General features: G+C 47.3%; 1 protein-coding gene across 1 annotated transcript in view; it reads right to left on the bottom strand.

Moving 5' to 3' along the window:
• The window catches only part of POMT2 (protein O-mannosyltransferase 2), a 52,395-nt gene that overhangs the window by 22,009 nt on the left and 3,824 nt on the right, over positions 1-26,562 (bottom strand). Inside the window, exons 2-11 of the mRNA XM_038746060.1 lie at positions 26,298-26,508; positions 23,566-23,718; positions 14,795-14,879; positions 9,859-9,963; positions 7,839-7,947; positions 5,368-5,476; positions 4,185-4,344; positions 1,912-2,018; positions 967-1,049; positions 368-477 (exon numbers count right to left, since the gene is read on the bottom strand). Of these exons, the coding sequence (XP_038601988.1) occupies positions 368-477; positions 967-1,049; positions 1,912-2,018; positions 4,185-4,344; positions 5,368-5,476; positions 7,839-7,947; positions 9,859-9,963; positions 14,795-14,879; positions 23,566-23,718; positions 26,298-26,508 (1,232 nt within the window). The remainder of the gene's footprint in view (positions 1-367; positions 478-966; positions 1,050-1,911; positions 2,019-4,184; positions 4,345-5,367; positions 5,477-7,838; positions 7,948-9,858; positions 9,964-14,794; positions 14,880-23,565; positions 23,719-26,297; positions 26,509-26,562) is intronic.

The following is a 26,562-nucleotide window of genomic DNA, read 5'->3' as shown; positions in this document are numbered from 1 at the left end:
AAGCGCTTACTATGTGCAAAGCACTGTGTGCAGAACACTGTACTAAGCGCTTGGGAAGTACAAGTTGGCAACGAGGGAGTTCTCCAACAGTGTGGACGTGGAGGGAGAACAGAAGGGAAGTGCTCAATACACAGCACTGATTGCGTGGAGATTGAGTTAGGAGCGAGGCCATTCGGGCTAGAGAGCGAGGTGGCCCCCAGGTTCAACTCCCTCCAGGGACTTCCAGGTTCTACCGATTGCCAGGAACAGCGGTGAAGGAGAGGCCGGGCACGAACATCTGGTCCTTCATATTATTTCCAAAATAAGAATGTCAAGGATGGGGGTGGGGGGGAAGGTGGGGAGAGGGCCTGTCTCCAGGCTCACTCACCTGCTGCTGGCGGGCGCCAATTCCCTCCGGGTACAAGTGCCAGTGAGAGTGCAGGTAGCCACTGGCCATCCGGAGATTCTTCACCGTGATCACAGAGCCGTAGGCCAGGTCTGGGGGAGGAAGGGGCGGCAGAGCTGTGCGGTTCCTCCAAGGCCTCCCCCGAACGCACGGGGCTCCTCAGAACCCCAGAAACCCACGGCTCCCGGAGGACAGAGACTCTCACCTCCGTCACCCCCTGCCCGGCGCAGACGGCGAACGGGGCCGTTCCGCCGAGCCCCCCCAGGGAGTGCCGTGCGGATCTCATTTCACCCCTGCGCAAAAAATTAAGGCGGAAGACCTGCCCATCATTCCCTGATCCAGGGCATCTCCCTCTGGCCATCACGCACACGGGCTCGGAGACGAACTCCGCCATCGATGGCATCTTCTTCAAAAATAAAAGGCGACTAGACGTTTTCCTGGAAACTCTCCCCCGAGAGCCGCACTACCGCAGCTCCCACTCTGGAGAGGGGCCCGGGGACGGCGGTGCTCAGCACGGGGCTTGGCACCAAATAAGTGTTCGACCAAGACCACGGACACCGCTCTTAGAGACAGACACTCACGCTCCGGTACGGAGGCATTGTGTAGGGTGTTCCCCGTCAGCCGGGACTGGAAGGCAGAGCTGAAGAAACCATCGCCGGGACCGCTGGGGGGAAAATAAGCAGCAAGAAGAAATAATAGTAATAATAATAATGATTGTGGTATTTGTTAAGCGCCTACTACGTGCCAGACGCTGTACTGAGTGCTGCTTGGATACAAGCAAATCAGGTTGGACACAGTCCCTGTCCCAGGTGGGGCTCACTGTCTCAGTCCTCATTTTACAGATGAGCTCAGAGAAGTGATGTGACTTGCCCAAGGTCACACAGCAGACAAGTGGTGGAGTAGGATTAGAACCCAGGACTTTGAGTCCCAGGCCTGTGCTCTACCCATGCTGCTTCTAATGGGCAGGACGGAAGGGGCACTGGGGACATGGGAGCAGAAGCAGAACTGCTGAGGGTCACAAAATGGATGGAAGACTGTCCCCTTCCCGCCTCCTCCCCGCTGCCACGATGAGAACCTGAGTTCTAATCCCGGCTCCACCGCCTGTCTGCTGTGTGACCTTAAGCAAGTCGCTTCACTTCTCTATACAAGGGGGATTAAGACCGTGAGGCCCCATATGGGACACGGACCGTGTCCAAACCGGTTAGCACGTAACTACCCCAGTGCCTGGCACAAAGTAAGCGCTTAACAAATACCATTAAAACAACCACCAGAAAAACCTAACTCGGGGACTACCGCAAAGTTTCTCATTTTCTTTCTGCCAGGGCACTGATCTTTACCTTGCAAGGTAACCCGGGTGCACAGAAGGGGGAGGAGACGGAGGGGGAACAGGAAGGAGCGGAATATTCTGCCCTCACTCCAGCTGACTGCCCCTGTCTTTCCCAGGAAAGATCCCAGCGAAGCTCGGGGCCTGAGAAAGGCGCTGAAGACCTAGAGGAAGTCAGGGCGAGGGGTGGGGCGGGAAATACCTTCTGTTCAACACGAGGAAGTGAACAGCAAACAGGGCTGTGTAGAGAGCAAGGGGCAGCGCAATCAGACACAAGATCCGAGCCACCAAGTGCTTCCCCAGCGTTACCTGCAACACAAAGGTCGACGACTCCGATGAAATCCGGACCCCGCGGCCGGGGACGAAGGCCCAGACGAAGAAACCGCGAGGGGTCCCGGCCTCCCTCTGCCTCTCCACCCCATTACTTTCCCGAGAGCCCAGGGGAGTGGGAGAAAACAATGGACTCCCTAGGCTCCTGATAATAATAATAATAATAATGATGGCATTTGTTAAGCGCTTACTATGTGCAAAGCACTGTTCTAAGCGCTGGGGGGGGGGAAACAATGTGATCAAGTTGTCCCACGTGGGGCTCACAGTCTTAATCCCCATTTTTACCAATGAGGGAACTGAGGCTCAGAGAAGTGAAGTGACTTGCCCAAGGTCACACAGCAGACTTGTGGTGGAACCAGCATTCGAACCCACGACCTCTGACTCCAAAGCCCGGGCTCTTTCCACTGAGCCACGCTGCTTCTGATGGGCTACTATAAGCAGAGCTCTCCCATTTGGTGGCCTCGGCTGACGGGGAACAACCTACACGAGCAGGGAAATGGCGTGGCCTAGTGGAGAGGCCACGGGCCTGGGCGTCAGAAAGACCTGGGTTCTAATCCTGGTTCCACCACATGTCTGCTGTGTGACCTTGGGCAACTCACTTAACTCCTCTGTGCCTGTAAAATGGGGATTAAGACCATGGGACCCACGTAGGACAGGAACTGTGTCTGACCCGATCACCTCGCATCTACCCCCCGCGCTTACAACAGTGCTTGGTGCATAGTAAGTGCTTAACAAATACCACAATTATTCAAATTATTATTACATCCTCGGTCGTGGGCTGATCATCAATCGTATTTAATCGTATTTATTGAGCGTTTACTGTGTGCAGAGCACTGTACTAAGCACTTGATCAGCACCCCACAAAAGTTCTAGGTGGATCGAGGGAGACAAGGTCTGCGGAGTACTTTGCACTCCCCAGAAGAAGAGCCCCGGCTAATTACACGGTATTATTCTAGGTAACTGCCAGGGTACAACAACAGAGAAGCAGGGTGGCCTAGCGGAAAGAGCACAAGCTCGGGAGTTAGAAGACCCGGGTGCTAATCTAACTCTACTGTTTGTTGTGTGAGCTTGGACAAGCCACTTCACTTCTCCGGGCCTCAGCTTCCTCATCTATAAAATGGAAGTAAACTTCATGGTTTTTGTTTATTTTTATGGTATCTGTTTCACGCCGCTCCAAGCGCTGGGGTAGATACAAGTTAATCAGGCCAGATACAGTCCCTGTCCCACTTGGGGCTCACAGTCTAAATAGGAGGGAGAACAATTATTTTGCAGTTGAGGAAACAGCCACAGAAAAGTTAAGTGGCTTGTCCAAGGGACGACATACACAAGTGGCAAGTGGCAGATCCGGGATTAGAACCCAGGACCGTGCTTTATCCACTAGGCCACACTGCTTACTTGCTCATTCAATTGTATTTATCGAGCGCTTACTGTGTGCAGAGCACTGCACCTGTCCGCCCCTCTCCTGGATGGTGATCGCTATTTTGGGCAGGGACTCTGTCCATATGATTAGCTTGTCTCTACCCCGGAATTTAGTACAGTGCTTGGCAAATAGTATGCGCTTAAACTCATTCATTCATTCAACTGCATTTATTGAGCACTTACTATGTGCACGGCACTGTACTAAGCGCTTGGGAAGTACAATTAAGCAACAAATAGAGACAATCCCTGACCACAACAGGCTCACAGTCTAGAAGCAGGGAGACAGACGTCAAAACCGGTAAACAGGCATCAGTGGCAGCATTATAAAATACCACAATTACAGATATCATTATTAATACTGCTCTTTTCACTGCATCTTGACAGAGCAATAGTAAAGTCTACTGAGCTTCTGTATAATTCTAGGTGGTGACCGTCTGTCCACGTCCAGCTGAACAGAACAACGGGATTCCCAAGAGGGGCAGCAGATATGTCCGATTACAAGACTCCCAGCGACACGGCTAGATTCAGAACCCTAATAACTTGTGGCTTCCTTTTCTCCCACGCCCCAGCCCCTCCAGCGCTCCCCCGCTTCACTCCACATCTGCCCCTTCCCCGCAACCCGGTGATGTTCCTTCCCAGGTCTCAGACCCCACGGACTCCGATTCCTCATTCAAAACCACCAAAGAAATCATTCCAGAAGAGAAAACCCCCGCCAGGGATGCTCACCAGTGTAAGACTAAGGTCTCCCAGCAGTTCCCAGAGGTCTGAAATTGTGTTCAGTCCTACCTGCAGGACAATAAAGAGGCCAACGAACTTGACCCCTAGAGCACCAGCCAGACTGGTCCCTGTCAGGGTGAGCCAGAACCACCACGGGGTAGAGAAGGGCCTGCGGGAGCGACAAGAGATAAGTCATTGCTGAATCAAGGACACTGATTTAAGGAAAGTGGTAGGAAAGGGAGAAGGTGGAAGGGAAGAAAGGCATGTCTCTCTCTCCCTCCCTCATAAACTGGCTGTCACCTGCCCTGGAAGAGTCTGGCTCAACTGCAGCCATCACCCAGTGGGAAATGAAAAGAAAATTTGAGGAAGCCCTTCTGCACGGGGTCTGAGAAGCTCGGTTAGCAATGTGGAATAGGGATCGTGTCTGACTTGCCTTGCATTTGCCCCAGTGCTTCGTACAGTGCTTGGCACAGAGTAAGAGCTTAGCAAATACTATTTAAAAAAAAAACACAACAACCAAACCTCCAGGCTGGAGGATTAGCTTCTTCAAATTGGACTGGATTGGTCTGTCGGGGTTGGGGGTGAGTTGAGCAAGGCTGGCCACGAAGCAAAGGGCTGCAGCCTATTTCCCGTGCCTTCCTCCGCGGAACTGCTAGGCAATTTTTCTAGGCTGGGCCGGATAGATCGTCCACGACACTGCCCCACACTCCCAAAGAATCCTAGGCTGGACCAGAAGCCCCAGGCTCGATTAGATACTGGCTAATCAGATCGGACACAGTCCCTGCCCCACAAGGGGCTCACAGTCTAGGAGAGGTAGAACAGCTATTAATTCCCACGGTAAAGGTGAGGAAGCTGAGGCACAGAAGTGACTCGCCCAGCAGACAAGTGGCAGAGCTGGGATTAGAACCCAGGTCCTCTGACTCCCAGGCCGGTGTTCTTACTACTTGGCCACCTACCTTTTCTGTGCCTCAGTCTCCTCTTCTGAAAACAGGGATTCGATACCTGTTCTCCCTCCTACTTAGACTGTGCACGTCACGTGGGTCAGGGACTGTGAGTGGCTGGATTATTTTGCCTCAAGTATTTAATACGGGGCTTGGCTCAAAGTAAGTGCTTAATGAACACCACAATCACCATCATCATCATCATCAAAGGCAAAGTGACATAGCCAGCTCCCGTTAGGGATTCCACTCACCTGTCCGCACAAGAGTGGTATTTGACCATGCTCAGCGTGGCAACCATGATGAAGAACATCAGGATGGGGTCCAGGAGGATATACTGAGATAGAGTGAGGCAACCTGTGTCTGAAAAGCGAGATGTCTCAGAGAATGGCCAAACTGCGAGTCACCCAATCCCATCCACGGACACCCACAGCAAAATCGGCCAGGGTCCAACGTGCCCAAGTTCCGCCTGCATTCGGGATGGGCCACCGCTCTCCTCGAGTACCTTTTGGTCTTCCCCCCGGGCTCCACCCTCCCTGTCCTCTCCTCCCTCAACCCCATCCCACTCTTCCCCGAGGGACAGGGTGTGGGCACTTTCTTCATACTCTCCACCTGGCATCCCCGCTCCTTTCAAGACCCAGATGGCATGGAGGGAGGCCACCCTGCCCACCCAGCCGCAGACACGGGCATCCCCACAAACTATGCGATCTGAGCTGCCGGTACCTAAAACAGTTGTGGTATTTTTTAAGTGCTACGTGCCAAACACTATTTGAGGTACTGCGTTGGACAAAGTCCCTGTCCCACACGGGGCTCACAGACTCAATCCCCACTGCACAGATGAGGGACCTGAGGCACGGAGAAGTGAGGTGACTTGCCCAAGGCCACACAGCAAGCGTGTGACATGTGGCGGAGCTGGAATTAGAACCCACGTCCTCTGACTCCCGGGCCACACTGCTTCCCTCCTAAAGCTGTGGGAGGTAGTTAGTGCTCCGTGGCAGTAAGGGGTCCAAACAGATGGAGCGTCTGCCGGTGTGGGCCAGGGACAGCTGGACAGGTCTCTAACCAGAGATCGCCCACAACGGGGGAGTGGATTTAAGGGGAGCGCTTCCTCACGGCTAAGCTCACCGAGTCCCCTGAGAGATGATTCCTTTGGAACACAATCCCGCTAGCCTGTAACCTCGTTTGGGCAGGGAACGTGACTGTACTCTCCCAAGCACCTAATACAGTGCTCTTCACACAGTAAGCTCTCCATAAATACAGTCACCGACCAGAGTTTGGGACCACAGCAAGAGGACGTGAGGCTGCTTTGGCTGCCCCATTCAGGGCAGGCGGCCTGGAGGCGCCAATATTCAGTGCTTGGAAAACCAGCGCTTAGAACAGTGCTTTGCACATAGTAAGCGCTTAATAAATGCTATTAAAAAAAAAAATATTCACCCCAGCAGGGGCAGGATGGGCGTCGGAGAAGAATGCTGGCTTTGTGCCATGTTTGGGAGATCTCGTAATCAACTCATTCCCTAGATGCGTGTCCCTGGGATAATAATAATAATAATAATAATAATGATGGCATTTCTTTCAGATGGGGTATCACTGCCATCAAGGCTGGAACCTTCTCGCTTTTTTCAACAGTCAAATCTGCCATCCTGCGGGGGAAGTCGAGCCCTCTTTGCCTACACTGTTTACCAGTTATAAACAGTGATTCTATTCTATTATTCTTGTAACTAGAACAGTGACTGATCCCACGACTGGGATCAGTCGTGTCAAAGCCCAGAACTACGTATATAGTTGGGCTTTGGACTGAAAGAAGACTGCACTGATGGTTAAGATTCCTGGGTGGATGCAAGACGGACAATCCCAAACATACCGTGTTCGCACCCAAATAATAAACCTGTTACATTAATAGGGCACTCTTCTGACCAGGAATGTGACACACGGAGACAGCATGGCTGCGAGAGCCTGCTACTGGGAACTTGTACTTCCCAAGCGCTTAGTACAGTGCTCTGCACACAGTAAGCGCTCAATAAATACGACTGATGATGATGATGAGTCTAAGACCTGAGTTCTAATCCGAACGCCGTTTCTTGCCTGTGTGTGACCTTGGACAAATTGCTAGATTTCTCCGTGCCTCGGTTTCCTCATGGGTAAAAGGGGGATAAAATACCTGTTCCCCCTTCCTCTTCCATCATGAGCCTGTGTCTGATTCATTCATTCAACTGTATTTATTGAGCACTTACTGTGTGCAGAGCACTGTACTAAGCACTTGGAAACTACAATTCGGCAATTAAGAGAAACAATCCCTGACCACACAGTCTAGAAGGGGGAAGACAGACATAAAACAAGTAAAGAGGCATCAATATAAATAAATAAAATTACAGATACGTACACATCAACACAAGTATACAGGCATCAATATGTCTGATCTGATTCCACCTCACATCCCGGTGTTTGGCATATATTATGTGTTCAATAAACACCGTCGTCATTACGGTGCAAGAGGCGATCAATAGGTATCTGAATCACAAATGCGGAACGTCCAATTCCACAGTCAGTCAGTATTTATTGAGTTATGAGTACAACATAACACAGTCCCTGCCCACAAGGAGCTTAGAGCCTAGAGGGGGAGACAAACCTTACTAGAAATACATAAATTACAGATATACACAGTTTTGGCTTCACTCCGTGCCGACGGGACACAGGCCGGCTCTTTCCACCTGCGTCGGCAACTTACCGAAGGTCAGAAGGGCAGCCGCCAGCAAGGCTGCAGGTAGGGACCCGGTCAGCTCCAGCACTGTGAGGTAGGCAAGGGGGACCAGACAGGAGCCCAGGAAAGCACAGAACTAAGCAAGAATGGATGGGAACCGTATGAGATCAACTGGTCAGAGAAACAGCCCAAAGCATCGGGATCATCTCATAATCCCGCAGCCTCTCGGCACTGGGAAGGTCCTATTTCAATAAAGATTATCGGTCCCTGCCAGCTCATTCAGATGGAGTACCTCATTATTTTGGGATTTCCATTAGGAACGTTGGCAAGGGCGGGATTCCTCTACGAACCCCATCCTGACATCGCTGGATCTCTCAGTGAACGGAGAGGGCACTAGGCAAGGAATCCATGGACTAGGGCTGGTACTCCCCGACGTGCCACTACGAATCATTTCATCCCTCCGAGCCTTAATCTTCCACTCTATAAAATGGGAGCGCCGTGAGGGCTATTGGGAGAATAAAGGAGATAAAGACCTTGCCGAGAAATGTAGCATGGGCTCATTATAACTAGGCACTGAGCACTGTGATTCTCCCTGAAGAAAAACACAGGCCGTGATGTTTCTCACATTCTCACTGACACTCCCCATCCTTCCAAAACACCAGTTGAGCACAATGGCCCCGGGGGGAGGGATTGGACCTCTGGATGAATGTCGGCATCTACATCCGGTGCCCGCTTTGGATAGCCGACGGGAGACAGGCCAGTTTGGGGAATTAGTTCGATTCAGAGCCAGTCACCTGAATGGGAAAAATCTTCCTGAGATCAGGAGCAATCACAAAACGTGGCTGGTGACAGCATTTCAGGACCTTGGTGGGAAAAGAGCTAAAGATCATCCTGCGTTCCCACATTTTAAGCTGCACGTTCACCAGCTGGGATTTTTTTTTTAAATGGTATTTGTTAAGCACTTACTATGTGCCAAACACTGTACTAAGTGGAAGCAGCGTGGCTCAGTGGAAAGAGTCCGGGCTTTGGAGTCAGATGTCATGGGTTCAAATCTCGGCTCCGCCAACTGCCAGCTGTGTGACTTTGGGCAAGTCACTTAACTTCTTTGGGCCTCAGTTACCTCATCTGTGAAATGGGGATTAAGACTGTGAGCCCCCCGTGGGACAACCTGATCACCTTGTAACCTCCCCAGACCTTAGAACAGTGCTTTGCACGTAGTAAGCGCTTAATAAAAGCCATCATTATTATTATTACTACACAAGATCTTCAGATCGGATACAGCCCATGTCCCACAAGGGGCTCCCAGTCTTAATCCCCATTTTACAGATGAGGGATCTGAGGCACAGAGAAGCTAAGTGGTTGGCCCAAGGTCACTCATCAGATTAGTGGAAAAACTGGGATTAGAACCCAGGTCCTCTAACTCTGAGGCCCATGCTGCTTTCACGCTGCTTCAACTTGATCGAGTTTTCTGTTGAGTTTGGCGTTTGAGACTCAGGAGGGAGGCCACATGGTGTGGTGAAATAATTTAGGCCTGTACGTCCAGGGAGCCGGATTCAAGCCCCAGCCCTGTCACTGGCCTACTTTGTTACCTTGGGCAAGTCACAACCGCTCAATCTCTATCTTCTCATCCGTAAAATGGGAAGATGATTGTAAGCCCCTGTGGGGCAGGGCCTGCGTCCAATCTGATAATCTTGTCTCCACCCCAATGCTGAGCACATAGTAAGTGCTCAATAAACACCATTACATTAATAATAATTATTATTATTAATAATAAGGCCAAGGACTGTTTAACAATGAAACTCCAAGAGGTGAGGTTTTTTCCTCTGTATAACCCTTAGCCTAATTCCACTTCCAATCGGAGATGAATAGCTCTAGGCAGGTGCAAAGGAGAGGTTCATCATCCATCCCAAAGCCAGTAATAAATGGAGAGATCTCTCTACTGGCCCAGGTCACTCTGATTATTCTTAGCCAAGGGTTGGGGCAGAGGGTCAGAATGGTTTAAGCCAGCTGGGTGTCCCAGTCCCCGGTTTGGTTACCATGGCCTTACCCCCCTCATCCCCACATAGCTGTGATGCTCGTATCGGTCCCCTGGCTTCTGGAAAGGGAAGGTGCCATCGTAGCCGCTCAAGTAGCCAGCTAGTCCTATCAGCATCTGGGGAAAACAAGAGAGCAGAAGAAACACGAGGCTGGGGCCGGCCGGTTGTCCATCGGGCCGGCTCTGACCGTGACAACAGAGGCGGCCCAAAGCCATGTTTGCCCTCCTTCCACAAGCCTCACGGCCAGGGAGGATCCATCTAACAACCCACCCCTTTCCCTCCCCCCAAGCCCACCATATGGACAGACCAGCCCTCTATTTATGTAGCCCTTCTCCGTTTCCTATTGCCCCTACGTTTTCCCTCCACATCCCTACCATCTTGTCTAATAACCCCCGTGGACCTCCTGTCCGCAAACATATCCGTAATCCCTCTGTAACCTGTCCTTTTTGGCCCACACAGCAACCTGAGGTAGCAGTTTCCTTCTCTCGGCTCCATCTACCACTGTCGAACTTCAGTACGTGCCTCCTGGCTTTAAGGGTTTGCCCTCCGCATTCTTCTTGATTTTGTAAACTACAGTTACAGCCCCACGCCCACAGAGAGGAAGACGAAAAGTGACAGACAGAGAGAGGCATTAAGGCGCTGAGTTTTCCTCCTCCCTGTACTCCAGCTGGACCCACGTCCGCAAGCCCCCGGTGCAATGGACGTGAAGGTCCACTGACCAACCACGATGCTCTTTCATGCTGCTGCAGAGTTACAGGCCTCTATCTCCGGACCTCAGTGTTGGAAACGAGTCTTCTCTGTGCCAAGGGCTCTGTGGGAATGAGAAATGGGATGGGTCTGGGGCCTGTGGGGGAAGATGGAAATCCCTAGGATCTGGGATGGCGGCACCTTTTGAAATAGACGGTGCCTAATAGGTAAAAGGGCAATCTGATGTGCCAGGAGAGTGAGCAGCTGCCCTTCGGCCTCATTTTGTTTGCTGGAAAATGGGGAGACGGAACCAGGAATTCTGTCCTTATCCATGTGTCCCATTCCTTCCAGGCTGGATGGGGGAAAGGGAACAGAGCCATTCAGGCCTTAGGAAGAGGAGCCACGGTGAGGAGGAACACGGCCTAGTGGATAAAGCCCACACCTGGGAGTCAGAAGGACCTGGGTTCTAATCTCGGCTCTGCCACTTGCCTGCTGTGGGTCCTTGGACAAGTCACTTCGCTTCACTGTGCCTCGGTTACCTCATCTGTAAGCCCCACATGGGACCTGGAATGTATCCACCCTAATTAGTTGTATCCACTCCAGTGCCTAGCACATAGGAAGTGCTTAACAAATGCCTTTTTTTCTTAAAAAAAAAAAAAGGAGAAAAGGAGAGCAGGGAAGGCAATCAATAGAGGAAGAGCAGGAAGGGCAGGGAGAGCGGAACAGAGACAAACTTGAAAGGACAGAAGCAGAGAGAGACCAGAGGTTTCCTCTCACTAGGCTTTGCTGCTAGTTGCTCTTAATTCCAAAAGAAATTGCTGACAAACACAAAGTGGCCCTGCCTGTTTTCTCAAACCTAAATCACCTGCATCCTTCATTCAACCCACCTTTAGCCCCAAAGCACTTATGTACATAGCTGTAATTTACTTCATGTCTGCCTCTCCCTGTAGACTGTAAGGTTGTTGTATTAAGTGCTTAGTACAGTGCTCTGCACACAGTAATTGCTCAATAAATACGACTGAATGAATGAATGGGCAGGGACTGTCTCCCAACACTACTGTACTGTAATCTCCCAAGCAGTCAAGCAATCAATCATATTTACTGAGCACTTATATGTGCAGAACACTGTACTAGGTGCTTGGGAGAATACAACAGAATTAGCAGACACCTTCCCTGCCCATTATGAGCTCTGCATACGGTAAGCACTCAATAAATACGATTGACTGAATGATCGATAAAGCAATCAGGACAAGGTTTGTGTTTTCTAATAAGACGTCAAGCTCTATTCCCCTATTTGAAATGCCTTTGGGAGAGGAGCAGTGTGGTCTAGTGGGAAGAGCATAGGCCTGGGAGGGAAGAGACCTGGCTTTTAATCCTGCCTCTACCACTTGCCTGCTGTGTGACCTTAGGTAAGTTTCTTTACTTCTCTGGGCCTTGGTTTATAAAGTGGAGATAGAGTCTCTGCTTCCTTTCTTCTTCAACTGTGTGGAACAGGGATCAGGAAAGACATTTGAAAAGTTTGCAAATAGAGAGCTGATATAGCATACACATGTATGTGTTATATTTTTTACTTTGTGTTATAGTGTCTTCATCTTTTGAAGGGACTTAGCCCAGGAAAACATCACAACAGAAAATAAAAACTATATGTGTGTATTGAATAGAAGTATATATCTTTGACCAGCAATCTTCATGCAAGGCAAAAAGTTAGGGGATAACATTATAAGTTAACTTTATTCTGGAGTGTAAACTTTGAGATATTTGTTAGCTCCCGATTACTATCATAATTAGATTTTAATGTCATCACCAGTTATGGACCATTTTAAATTACCTATAACCAAATTGTGTTCGGATTTTGTTCAAATCAATAACTCCATATATTCATATATTTGACCAGCAAACCTAAAGGAAATAAACTTTTATTTCTTTCAACTGAGAGCTCACCTCCTCCAGGAGGCCATCCCAGACTGAGTCCCCTCCTTCCTCTCCCCCTCCTCATCCCCCCCACCTTACCTCCTTCCCTTCCCCACAGCACCTGTATATATGTAGGTATGTATTTATTACTCGATTTATTTTACTTGTACATATTTATTCTACTTATTTTGTTAATATGTTTTGTTTTGTTCTCTGTCTCCCCTTTCTAGACTGTGAGCCCACTGTTGGGTAGGGACCGTCTCTATATGTTGCCAACTTGTACTTCCCAAGCGCTTAGTACAGTGCTCTGCACACAGTAAGCGCTCAATAAATGATTGAATGAATGAATGAATCTGATGATCTTGTAACTACTCCTGGGCTGGGCACGCAGTAAGTGCTTAAAAACTTTGATTATTATCATTACTAGTGAATGAAACCATCCTACCCAGACTCTGCTTTCGGCCTGTAGGCAATTGTCCTGGCAGCAGCTGAAATATCAAATTTGACAGAAACAGAGAGCATAGCAAAGCTGGAGACTGTAAGCTCGCTATGAGCAGGGAATGTGTCTGTTATAATGTTATCTCGTACTCTCCCAGGCACTTAGTGCAGCACTCTTCATACAGCAGGTGCTCAATAAATATGATTGACTGATTGTAGGGTTCCAAAGAGAAATTAGCTGAAAGGCCATATGGCCTCGTATGCACGGAAACAGAACGCGGCTTAGAGACGCAGCGTGGCTCAGTGGAAAGAGCCCGGGCTTTGGAGTCAGAGGTCATGGGTTCAAATCCCGGCTCCGCTACCTGTCAGCTGTGTGACTTTGCTCAAGTCACAACTTCTCTAGGCCTCAGTTACCTCATCTGTAAAATGGGGATGAAGACTGTGAGCCCCCCGTGGGACAACCTGATCACCTTGTAACCTCCCCAGCACTTAGAACAGTGCTTTGCACATAGTAAGTGCTTAATAAATGCCATCATTACTATTATGGCATGGTGACACAGGGTGACCTATTCTAGTAACACTGTTGCTTCTGAGACCGGAGAGGACTTATTTCATCTGGGCCACTGGCATGTTGATTTTTCAGATAGGTTTAATTTCCTTCTCAGTCAATTCAGCGCTGACTGTGTGCAGAGCACACTGTAGTAAGCGCTTGGGAGGGTGCGCTATCCCAGAGTTGGTAGACTCGTTGCCTGCCCACAGCGAGCTTGCGGTCTAGAGGGGGAGATGTCTAGAGCCCAGAGGGAGCCTTTCTTTGGATTCCAGACCGTGCAGCCCGAATTCTGGGAAAGTAGGACTCCTCCTCAGAGGAAACACATGAGATTTCCCCAAGGCCCTCGTGTTGCTTTAATACACGGTGCCAAAAGAACCGAGCTTGGCATCGTCAGCGGGGTCTTCATTCAGGGCATTCCCCAGGAGTTTCCTCTAACCTCAGACACATGGGGAGGCGAAAGTACAGCTTTACTGCTCTGAACTCCCCACTGCTCGAGAAAGACATCTGAGGCTGTACAACCGAAACCGCCCCGTGAATCCGCACCCCAGCCCCGCACAGATGGGCCGATTCAAATCCCAACGTTCGTTCAGAACGGGAACCGCCAAGCCAGAGATAATTCAACTAAGCCTGTGAGTTGGGTAGATCGGAGAACAGTGCTTTGCACATAGTAAGCGCTTAATAAATGCCATCATTATTATTATTATTATCACCGTAAGGTGCCTGCTTGGAGAAAGTGCTTCATTCCTGTTCCTCAAAGTTACTTCACCTGACATTCTGCACCTGAAACCCCCTCCTCATTAGAAACCACCTGCCTGCCGCCATTCTCATTCCTCCCCTCTCTCTCATCTTCACAGAAAGAACCAAGCACTTTCCAGAAAGAAAAAGGAGAGTTGCAGGAGGCTGTACGTTCCTCTGCCCCGGAGGAAAATAGAGTTTCGAACCCATTCCTCCCTCGTAGCAGAACTGGCAAGGGACTGTTGAAGGGAGAAACGAGAAGCAGCGCGGCCCAGTGAAAAGAGCTCGAGCCCGGGAGTTGGAGGATCTGGGTTCTAATCTCCGCTGTGCTACTGGCCTGCTGGGTGATCTTGGGCAAGTCACTTCACTTTGCCTCAGTTTCTTTGTCTGTCAAGTGGGGATTAAATTCCTGTTCTCTCCCTAAATGTGGACAGGGACTGTGTCCAGCCGGATTATCTTATACCTATCCGGAGTTTAGACCAGTGCCTGGTACATAGTAAGGACTTAAACACCACAGTTAACTGTTAATATTACGGTAACACATGCTTCCCCAGCCCCCCTCAAGCCTAGCTGGGATGGAGAGCCGCAGGTACAGATTCCCCAGCGCAGACAGTAGAGCTCCTTACCTTCCCCAGGGGTGGGTGGACATCAAAAAAAAAGGTGCGATTGATGTAGTAACTTCCCATTTTCCCGAAGTGTGTCTCGTCCCAACTGGAGGGAGAACAAAAGGGAAAAGTGATTTGGGGGCAGCAGCAGCAGCAAGCAAAAACCAGCAGCCTTCAATTGAACTCACCTGAAAAATCCCGGGACCCAGCGCAGGTGCGGGATCGCGGCAGATGGAAGAAGCAAGGCTTATCAACCTTCTCCTCCTGCTAGTTTCGGCCCAGCAAAACCAAAAGAGTTCTGATCTCATTCAATCATATTGATCGAGCGCTTCAATCGTATCTATCGAGCGCTTACTGCCCACTGACCCTATGATCCTCAGTTGGACCCTCCCAGAGTTAAAAAAAGAAACCAAACACGGACTTGCAAGACGTGCTTCTTTCCTTCTTGTGAAGCACACAAGCTTTGAGAGCAAAACCGCAAGGCTCCTGTGTACCTTGGGAATCAACTGGGTTAGATGCAGTGTGGCCTAGTGGAGAGAGTGTGAGTCTGGGAGTCAAGAGACCTGGGTTCTAATCCTGGCTCTACTACTTGCCTGCTGGGTGACTTTTTGACAAGTTCACTTAGCTTCTCCAAGCCTCAGTTTCCTTAACAGTAAAATGGGGATAATTTACCTGTTCCGCCTCCCCGTTTGACTTTGAGCATCATGTGGGGCAGGTACTCTGTCCAACCTCGTTAACCTGTATCCATCCAGCATTTTGTACGGTGATTGGCATATAGTAACATGCTTGACAGACACCACTATTACTATTATTAAGCACAATCCACCACTGGTATTTATTGAGTACTTACTGTGTGCAGGGCACTGTACTAAGTGCTTGGGAAAGAACAATACAACAGTGTTGGCGGATGTGACCCTTGCCCATAAGGCGTTTACAGTCTACAGGAGACATTAAAATATTTTAGGGATAGGGGAAAAATGGAATATAAGAATATTTACATAAGTATTTTGGGCTGGGGTATCAAAGTGCTTAAGAAGTACACAACCAATGCATAATGTGCACAGAAGAGTGGGTAGATAGAGGAAGTAAAGGGTTTATTTGTTTCCTCCTCATCTGAGAGGAAGGATGTGATTTTAGGAAGGTTTTGACGATGGGGAGGGTGGTGAAATGCCAGATATGAAGGGGGTGGGAATTCCAGGCCCCAGAGAGAATATGAGCAAGAGGTAATTATAATAAAAACAACAACAATAATAATAATAATAGTATTCGGTAAGCACCTATGTGCCAGGTACTGTACTAAGTGCTGGGGTGGATACAAGCTAATCGGACTGGACACGGTCCCTGTCCCATGTGGGGCTCACAGTCTCAATCTCTCTATTACAGATGAGGTAACTGAGGCCCAGAGAAGTAAAATGGCTCGCCCAAGGTCACACAGCAGATAAGCGGCAGATCCGAGATTAGAACCCACGACCTTTTGACTCCCGGGCCCATGCTCTATCCACTCCGCCATGCTGTAGGCGGTGGGACAGATGATATCGGGGGTACCGACAGCAGATGGGTGTCAGGGGAGCGGAGTGTGGGGTCAATGTTCCGTTCCTGTATATCAATCAATCAATCGTAATTATTGAGCACTTACTGTGTGCAGAGCACTGTACTAAGCGCTTGGGAAGTACAAGTTGGCACCAAACAGAGACGGTCCCTACCCAACAGTGGGCTCACAGTCTAGAAGGGGGAGACAGACAACAAAACAAAACATATGAACAAAATAAAATAGAAGGGATATGTACAAGTAAAATAAATAGAGTAATAAATACGTACAAACATATATACAGGTGCTGTGGGTAAGGGAAGGAGGTAAGGTGGGGGGATGGAGAGGGGGAGAGGAAGGAGAGGGCTCATGAATATGAATATGAATATGCTTCATATGGTATATAAAGCACCAGACACCCTTCCTTGACTCTAGTAGCAGAAGAGCCAGCACTTGTACAGCCAGCAGTTGTGCACTCCCCAGTGAAAAAGACATAAATCAAATTCCTGAAAAGACTCCTACGCTCTTCTCTGCCCAATACCGCTTTTCTCCCTTACAAATGCCTAAAAGCTCCCTGTTTTCTCTCTTCCCAACTAAATGCCTGGTTAATACTAAATGTAGAGAGGCAGCATGGTCTAATGGAAAGAGCCCAGGCCTGGAGTCACAGGACCTGGGTTCCAATCTTGGCTCCACCACGCTGGCTGTCCTTGGGCAAGTCACTTCACTGCTCTTAGTTCCCTCATCTGGAAAGCGGGGATGAAGACTGTGAGGCCCATGTGGGACGGGGACTGTGCCCAACTTGATTAGCTTGCTCAGTACAGTGCCTGGTGCATAGGAAGCGCTTAATAAATACCATAAAAAAAAGGCTGTGGGAAGTGAGAGGCTGAAATCCACCACCCACCTCTTCTTCCCAGGCCTGTCGTCAGACCTAGTCTTCCGGTCATCAAGTCTTTGGCTATCCCTTGCTGTCGGAACGGCCTCCATTCCCGGGATGAGGCAGCAAGGGCAGACCTTTTGGCAATCCCCTCTGAGGGCAGAAGTGGCGTGGCCCAGTGGAAAGCGTGCGGGTTTGGGCGTCCTCATAAAAAGCAGCGTGGCTCAGTGGAAAGAGCCCGGGCTTTGGAGTCAGAGTTCACGGGTTCAAATCCCGGCTCCGCCACTTGTCAGCTGGGTGACTTTGGGCAAGTCACTTGACTTCTCTGGGCCTCAGTTACCTCATCTGTAAAATGGGATTAATCAATCAATCAATCGTATTTACTGAGCGCTTACTGTGTGCAGAGCACTGTACTAAGCGCTTGGGAAGTACAAGTTGGCAACATCTAGAGACAGTCCCTACCCAACAGTGGGCTCACAGTCTAAAAGGGGGAGACAGAGAACAAAACCAAACATACTAACAAAATAAATAGAATAGATATGTACAAGTAAAATAGAGTAATAAATATGTACAAACATATATACAGGTGCTGTGGGGAAGGGAAGGAGGTAAGATGAGGGGGATGGAGACGGGGATGAGATTAACACTGTAAGCCCCCACCCCGCTTGGGACAACCTGATCACCTTGTAACCTCCCCAGCGCTTAGAACAGTGCTTTGCACATAGTAAGTGCTTAATAAATGCCATCATTATTATTATTATTAATCCAGCTCCACCACTTGCCTACTGGGTGACGTCATGTGAGCCTGCTTGCCTGCTGCGTGAGGCAATTAACCTTGCAGGGACTCAGTTTCTTCTTCTGTAAAATACCTGTTTTCTCACACACACACACACACACACACACACACACACACACATACACACACACACTCTGTGTGTGTGTGTATATATATATATAGATAGACAGATAGATAGATATAGATAGATAGATATAGATATATCTCCCCACCCCCTTAGACTGTGAGCGCCACATGGGACAGGGAACTTATCCGACCTGATTATCTTGTATTCACCCCTCAGGACATAATAATAACAAATACCATCATTATTAAGTGCTTACTATGTGCCGAGCACTGTTCTAAGGACTGGGGTAGATACAAGGTCATCAGGTTGTGCCAAGTGGGGCTCACGGTCATAATCCCCATTTTACAGATGAGGGAACAGGCACAGAGAAGTGAACTGACTCGCCCAAAGTCACACAGCAGACAAATGGCAAACCTGGGACTTGACAATTGTCAGCTGTGTGACTTTGGGCAAGTCACTTCACTTCTCTGTGCCGCAGTTACCTCATCTGTAAAATGGGAATTGACTGTGAGCCCCCCCGTGGGACAACCTGATCACCTTGTAGCCTCCCCAGCGCTTAAAACAGTGCTTTGCACATAGTAATAATTAATAGCAATAATCGAGGTTAAGCGCTTAGCAAATACCATCACTATTATTATCATCATCATCATCATCGAGGTTAAGCGCTTAACAAATACCATCACTATTATTATCATCATCATCATCGAGGTTTAGCGCTTAAATACCATCACTATTATTATCATCATCATCATCATTGTGGTTAAGCGTTTAACAAATACCATCACTATTATTATTATCATCATCATCATCATCGAGGTTAAGCGCTTAACAAATACCATCACTATTATTATTATCATCATCATCATCATCGAGGTTAAGAGCTTAACAAATACCATCACTGTTATTATTATCATCATCATCGAGGTAAAGCGCTTAACAAATACCATCACTGTTATTATTATTATCATCATCGAGGTTAAGCGCTTAAATACCATCACTATTACTATCATCATCATCGAGGTTAAGCGCTTAACAAATACCATCACTATTATTATTATCTTCATCATCATCGAGGTTAAGTGCTTAAATACCATCACTATTATTATCATCATCATCATCGAGGTTAAGCGCTTAACAAATACCATCACTATGATTATCATCATCATCGAGGTTGCGCTTAACAAATACCATCACTATGATTATCATCATCATCATCATCGAGGTTAAGCGCTTAACAAATACCATCACTATTATTATTATCATTATCATCATCATCGAGGTTAAGCGCTTAATACCATTACTATTATTATCATCATCATCATCATCATCATCGAGGTTAAGCGCTGAACAAATACCATCACTATTATTATCATCATCATCATCATCGAGGTTAAGCGCTTAACAAATACCATCACTATTATTATCATCATCATCATCGAGGTTAAGCGCTTAACAAATACCATCACTATTATTATCATCATCATCATCGAGGTTAAGCGCTTAAATACCATCACTATTGTTATCATCATCGAGGTTAAGCGCTTAAATACCATCACTATTATAATCATCATCATCATCGAGGCTAAGCGCTTAAATACCATCACTATCATCATCATCAAGGTCGAGCGCTCAACAAATACCATCACTATGATTATCATCATCATCGAGGTTAAGCGCTTAACAAATACCATCACTATTATTATCATCATCATTGAGGTTAAGCGCTTAACAAATACCATCACTATTATTATTATCATTATCATCATCGAGGTTAAGCGCTTAATACCATTATGCTACCATTATTATTATTATTATTATCTAGGTTAAGTGCTTAACAAATACCATCACTATCATTATTATTATTATCTAGGTTAAGCGCTTAACAAATACTATCACTACCATTATTATTATTATGTAGGTTAAGGGCTTAACAAATACCATCACTATCATTCATTCAATCATATTTATTGAGCACTATGTGCAGAGCACTGTACTAAGCACTTGGGAAGTACAAGTTGGCAACATATAGAGACGGTCCCTACTCCACAACGGGCTCACAGTCTAGAAAGGGGAGACAGAGAACAAAACAAAACATATTAACAAAATAAAATAAATAGAATATGTACAAGTAAAATAGAGTAATAAATACGCAAAAACATATATACAGGTACTGTGGGGAAGGGAAGGAGGTAAGGTGGGGGGAATGGAGAGGGGGCGGAGGGGAAGAGGAAGGAGGGGGCTCAGTCTGGGAAGGCCTCCTGGAGGAGGTGAGCTCTCAGTAGGGCCTACTGAGGGGCCTATTCATCATTATTATTTTGTAGGTTAAGCGCTTAACAAGTACCATCACTATCATTATTATTATGATGATGATGTAGGTTAAGCGCTTAACAAGTACCATCACTATCATTATTATGATGATGATGATGTAGGTTAAGCGCTTAAATACCATCACTATTATTATTATTATTATTATTATTATGTAGGTTAAGCGCTTAACGAGTACCATCACTATCATTATCATTATTATTATTATTATGTAGGTTAAGCGCTTAACAAGTACCATCACTATCATTATTATTATTATGTAGGTTAAGTGCTTAACAAGTGCCATCACTATCATTATGATTATTACGTAGGTTAAGTGCTTAACAAGTACCATCACTATCATTATTATTATGTAGGTTAAGCGCTTAACAAGTACCATCACTATCATTACTATTATTATGTAGGTTAAGCGCTTAATACCATCATCACTATCATTATTATCATTATTATTATGTAGGTTAAGCGCTTAACAAATACCATCACTATCATTGTTATTATTATTATTATGTAGGTTAAGCGCTTAACAAATACCATCACTATCATTATTTTCATTATTATGATGAAGGTTAAGCGCTTAACAAATACCATCACTATCATTATTATTATTATTATTATTATTATGTAGGTTAAGTGCTTAAATACCATCACTATCATTATTATCATTATTATTATGTAGGTTAAGCGCTTAATACCATCACTATCATTATTATTATTATTATGTAGGTTAAGCGCTTAACAAATACCATCACCATCATCATTATTATTATGTAGGTTAAGCGCTTAACAAATACCATCACTATCATCATTATTATTATTATGTAGGTTAAGCGCTTAACAAATACCATCACTATCATTATTATTATTATGTAGGTTAAGCACTTAACAAATACCATCATTATCATTATGATTATTACATAGGTTAAGTGCTTAACAAGTACCATCACTATCATTATTATTATGTAGGTTAAGCACTTAACAAGTACCATCACTATCATTACTATTATTATGTAGGTTAAGCGCTTAATACCATCATCACTATCATTATTATCATTATTATTATGTAGGTTAAGCGCTTAACAAATACCATCACTATCATTGTTATTATTATTATTATGTAGGTTAAGCGCTTAACAAATACCATCACTACCATTATTTTCATTATTATGATGTAGGTTAAGCGCTTAACAAATACCATCACTATCATTATTATTATTATCATTATGTAGGTTAAGTGCTTAAATACCATCACTATCATTATTATCATTATTATTATGTAGGTTAAGCGCTTAACAAATACCATCACTATCATTATTATTATTATTATGTAGGTTAAGCGCTTAACAAATACCATCACCATCATCATTATTATTATTATGTAGGTTAAGCGCTTAACAAATACCATCACTATCATCATTATTATTATTATGTAGGTTAAGCGCTTAACAAATACCATCACTATCATTATTATTATTATGTAGGTTAAGCGCTTAACAAATACCATCACTATCATTATTATTACTATTATGTAGATTAAGTGTTTAACAAATACCATCACTATCATTATTATTATGTCGATTAAGCGCTTAACAAATACCATCATTATCATTATTATTATTATGTAGGTTAAGCGCTTAATACCATCACTATCATTATTATTATCATTATGTAGGTTAAGCGCTTAATACCATCACTATCATTATTATTATTATGATGTAGGTTAAGTGCTTAATACCATCACTATCATTATTATTATTATGTAGGTTAAGCGCTTAACAAATACCATCACTATCATTATTATTATTATTATGTAGGTTAAGCGCTTAATACCATCACTATCATTATTATGTAGGTTAAGCGCTTAACAAATAGAGCACTGTATTAAGTGCTTGGGAGCGTACATTATAAGAATGAACAGGCACATTCCCTGCCCACAATGAACATACAGTCTAGTGGGGGAGACATTCATTAATATAATAAATTACAGATATGGAGAAGCAGCGTGGCTCGGCGGAAAGAGCCCGGGCTTTGGGGTCAGAGGTCACGGGTTCAGATCCCAGCTCCGCCACCTGTCAGCTGTGGGACGTCGGGCAAGTCGCTTCACTTCTCTGGGCCTCAGTTCCCTCCTCTGCAAAATGGGGGTGAAGACTGTGAGCCCCCCCGTGGGACAACCTGATCATCAGCCGTGTGACTCTGGGCAAGTCACTTAACTTCTCTGGGCCTCAGTTACCTCATCTGTAAAATGGGGATTAAGACTGTGAGCCCCCCGTGGGACAACCTGATCCCTGTGTAACCTCCCCAGCGCTTAGAACAGTGCTTTGCACATAGTAAGCGCTTAATAAATGCCATCATTATTATTATCATCATCATCATCAATCGTATTTATTGAGCGCTTACTGTGTGCAGAGCACTGTACTAAGCGCTTGGAAAGTACAAACTGGCAACATATAGAGACAGTCCCTACCCAACAGTGGGCTAACAGTCTAAAAGGGGGAGACAGAGAACTAAACCAAACATACTAACAAAATAAAATAAATAGAATAGATATGTACAAGTAAAATAAAAAATAGAGTAATAAATATGTACAAACATATATACAGGTGCTGTGGGGAAGGGAAGGAGGTATGATGGGGGGGATGGAGAGGGGGGCGAGGGGGAGAGGAAGGAAGGGGCTCAGTCTGGGAAGGCCTCCTGGAGGAGGTGAGCTCTCAGTAGGGCCTTGAAGGGAGGAAGAGAGCTAGCTTGGCGGATGATCACCTGGTCACCTCCCCAGCGCTCAGAACAGTGCTTTGCACATAGTGAGCGCTTAATAAATGCCATGATTACTATTATTATGTAGGTTAAGCGCTTAACAAATACCATCACTATCTTTTAGACTGTGAGCCCCCTGTTGGGTAGGGACTGTCTCTCTATGTTGCCAATCTGTACTTCCCAAGCGCTTAGCACAGTGCTCCGCACATAGTAAGCGCTCAATAAATATGATTGATTGATTGTTATTAGTCCTCGTGCTCACGACACCAGCACGCTTCAGCAGCCCCCTCGCCTCAGGCGGGGCAGCGCCGCCTCCCGGCCCGGGCCCGCCCGTCAATCACGGGCCTCGGCCAATCAGGACGCCGGGGCGCCGGCCCTGGGCCAATCAGGACGCCGGACGCCGCCGTTGCCATAGCGCCGCGTCCGCGGGGGCCCCGCCCCTCCCCTGGCTCACCAGACGTGGGGCGGCTCGGGCAGGCGGTGGAAGCGGGTGGCGATGGCGGACAGCGTCACCAGGGCCAGCGGGGCCCAGCCCCGCGCTGAGGGGGCCGCCTTCCCGGAGGACGAGGACGAGGACAATGGCGGCCCCACAGGCTTCTTCCCCCAGCTACCCCGCCGCGGCCGCGGCCCGGACTCGCTCCCTCCCGCCCCCCTCATCCTCCTCCTCGTCGTCGTCTCGCTGCGTGCGCGGCGAGCGACGTTCTCCTTCCGGCGCGGTGGCCTCTGGGAAATGTAGTCCCCTCCCCTTCACCCGGAGGCGCGGTGCATTGTGGGAGCCGAACCCCACCGTCCTTCGACGTCGCCGGCTCGTCCCAAGCGCTTAGTGAAAAAAAATAATAATAATAATAATAATGGCATTTGTTAAGCGCTTACTATCATCATCATCATCAATCGCATTTATTGAGCGCTTACTATGTGCAGAGCACTGTACTAAGCGCTTGGGAAGTACAAATTGGCAACATATGGAGACAGTCCCTACCCAGCAGTGGGCTCACAGTCTAAAAGGGGGAGACAGAGAACAGAACCAAACATACTGACAAAATAAAATAAATAGAATAGATATGTACAAGTAAAATAAATAGAGTAATAAATATGTACAAACATATATATGTATGTATTACTGTTATCGACAAGTAGGGTGCAAAATAGGTTAATCGGTGTAAATCGGCCGCAGCGTTCTTGTACCCAGGGTGGTGACGCAGATAGGAAAAATGACTCGGAGACGTGAGTTCAGATAGAGCAGGAAAGAAGGAAAGTGGCTACCCGCCCGTTCACCTCCCGGGAGAGGTACACGAGTGACAAGCAGCCCCGATCCCAGCCGCTTCTTCCTCTTTTATTGGCTTTCAAATCCGAGCTGCACAAAGGATTTCCCGAGAGTAGTGCCCTACGTGAGGCCTTGGCATTCCAAGATCCCAAGTTAAAGTACAACCGTTTGTCATGGTTGGGTTGGTGTTAAAATCCCTGTTTACAAGATGTTGTCAGGAGATAACGGTCAACACAGGATGGGGACATTCCAGGCAGAGAGGGGCCACTTTGGTTAATGTTACTTTACAAACACTGGAGTGCTTCGGTCTGCACAAAATAAAGGGTTACTGTTGGTATGCACAAGATGGAGTCAGTCATGCCAAGTTTGCTGGTAGACAACATTGCTATGTGCAGAGCACTGTTCTAAGCGCTGGAGAGGTTACAAGATGATCAGGTTGTCCCACGGCGGGGGCTCACAGTCTTCATCCCCATTTTACAGATGAGGGAACTGAGGCCCAGAGAAGTGAAGTGACTTGCCCTAAGTCACACTGCTAACTGGCGGAGCCGGGATTTGAACCCATGACCTCGGACTCCAAAGCCCGGGATCTTTCCCACTGAGCCACGCTGCTTCTGCACACAGGAAACTTTCAATGAATACGACTGAATGAAGGAATTCAGAGAAGCAGCGTGGCTCGGTGGGAAAGAGCCCGGGCTTGGGAGTCGGAGGTCCTGGGTTCAAATCCCGCCTCCGCCACTCGTCAGCTGGGCGACTTTGGGCAAGTCACTTCACTTCTCTGCAGTGTGGCTCAGTAGGAAAGAGCCCGGGCTTGGAAGTCGGAGGTCCTGGGTTCAAATTCCGCCTCCGCCACTCGTCAGCTGGGTGACTTTGGGCAAGTCACTTCACTTCTCTGGGCCTCAGTTCCCTCATCTGTAAAATGGGTATTAAGATTGTGAGCCCTACGTGGGACAATTTGATCACCTTATAACCTCCCCAGTGCTTAGAACAGTGTTTTGCACATAGTAAGCACTTAATAAATGCTATTATTATTATTATTATTGAACGCTTACTGTGTGCAGAGCACTGTACCGAGTGCTTGGGAAGTACAAGTTGGCAACATATAGAGACGGTCCCTTACCCAACAGCGGGTGTGGCTCAGTGGAAAGAGCACGAGCTTTGGAGTCAGAGGTCATGGGTTTGAATCCCGGCTCTGCCACATGTCTGCTGGGTGACCTTGGGCCAGTCACTTAACTTCTCCGAGCCTCAGTTACCACATCTGTAAAATGGGGATTGACTGTGAGCCCCACATGGGACAACCTGATCACGTTATATCCCCCCAGTGCTTAGCATGGTGCTTTGCACATAGTAAGCGCTTAACAAATGCCATTATTATTATTAGAAGGGGGAGACACTAAGTGCTTGGGAGAGTACAATAAAACGGACACATTCTCTGCCCACAACGAACATATATGTGTATTAAATATACATCTATACATTCAATATCTACATAAGCACACCTGCTCTCTTCCTCCCTTCAAGGCCCTACTGAGAGCTCACCTCCTCCAGGAGGCCTTCCCACACTGAGCCCCCTCCTTCCTCTCCACCCCCCCGTCTTACCTCCTTCCCTTCCCCACAGCGCCGGTATATATGTTTGTGCGTATTTATTACTCTATTTATTTTACTTGTACATATCTGTTCTATTTATTTTGTTTTGTTAATATGTTTTGTTTTGTTCTCTGTCTCCCCCTCCTAGACTGTGAGCCCACTGTTGGGTAGGGACCGTCGCTCTATGTTGCCAAGTTGGACTTCCCAAGCGCTTAGTACAGTGCTCTGCACATAGTAAGCGCTCAATAAATACGACTGAGTGAATGCATGAATGACTAGTAAGCGCTCAATAAATACGACTGAATGAATAGTAATCGCTTAACAAATGCCATCATTACTAGCCCCCGCCGCGGCCCCTTCCAGCGCGGCGCAGAGCATTATGGGGGTTGTAGTCACTCCCTCCCCCCGCCGCGTCCCCGTCCAGCGAGGCGCAGTGCATTGTGGGGGTTGTAGTCATTCGCCACGTCCCCCTGGTCCGGCGCGGTGCATTATGGGGGTTGTAGTCACTCCCTCCCCCCGCAGCGTCCCCGTCCAGCGCGGCGCAGTGCACTGTGGGAGTTGTGGTCATTCGCCACGCCCCCCTGGTCCGGCGCGGTGCATTGT

The sequence above is a fragment of the Tachyglossus aculeatus genome, chromosome 1, assembly GCF_015852505.1.
Source record: "Tachyglossus aculeatus isolate mTacAcu1 chromosome 1, mTacAcu1.pri, whole genome shotgun sequence".
In the NCBI taxonomy this organism is placed as follows: Eukaryota; Metazoa; Chordata; class Mammalia; order Monotremata; family Tachyglossidae; genus Tachyglossus; species Tachyglossus aculeatus.
The sequence above is the reverse complement of the archived record's forward strand: the minus strand, read 5'-3'. Positions and strand labels throughout refer to the sequence as shown.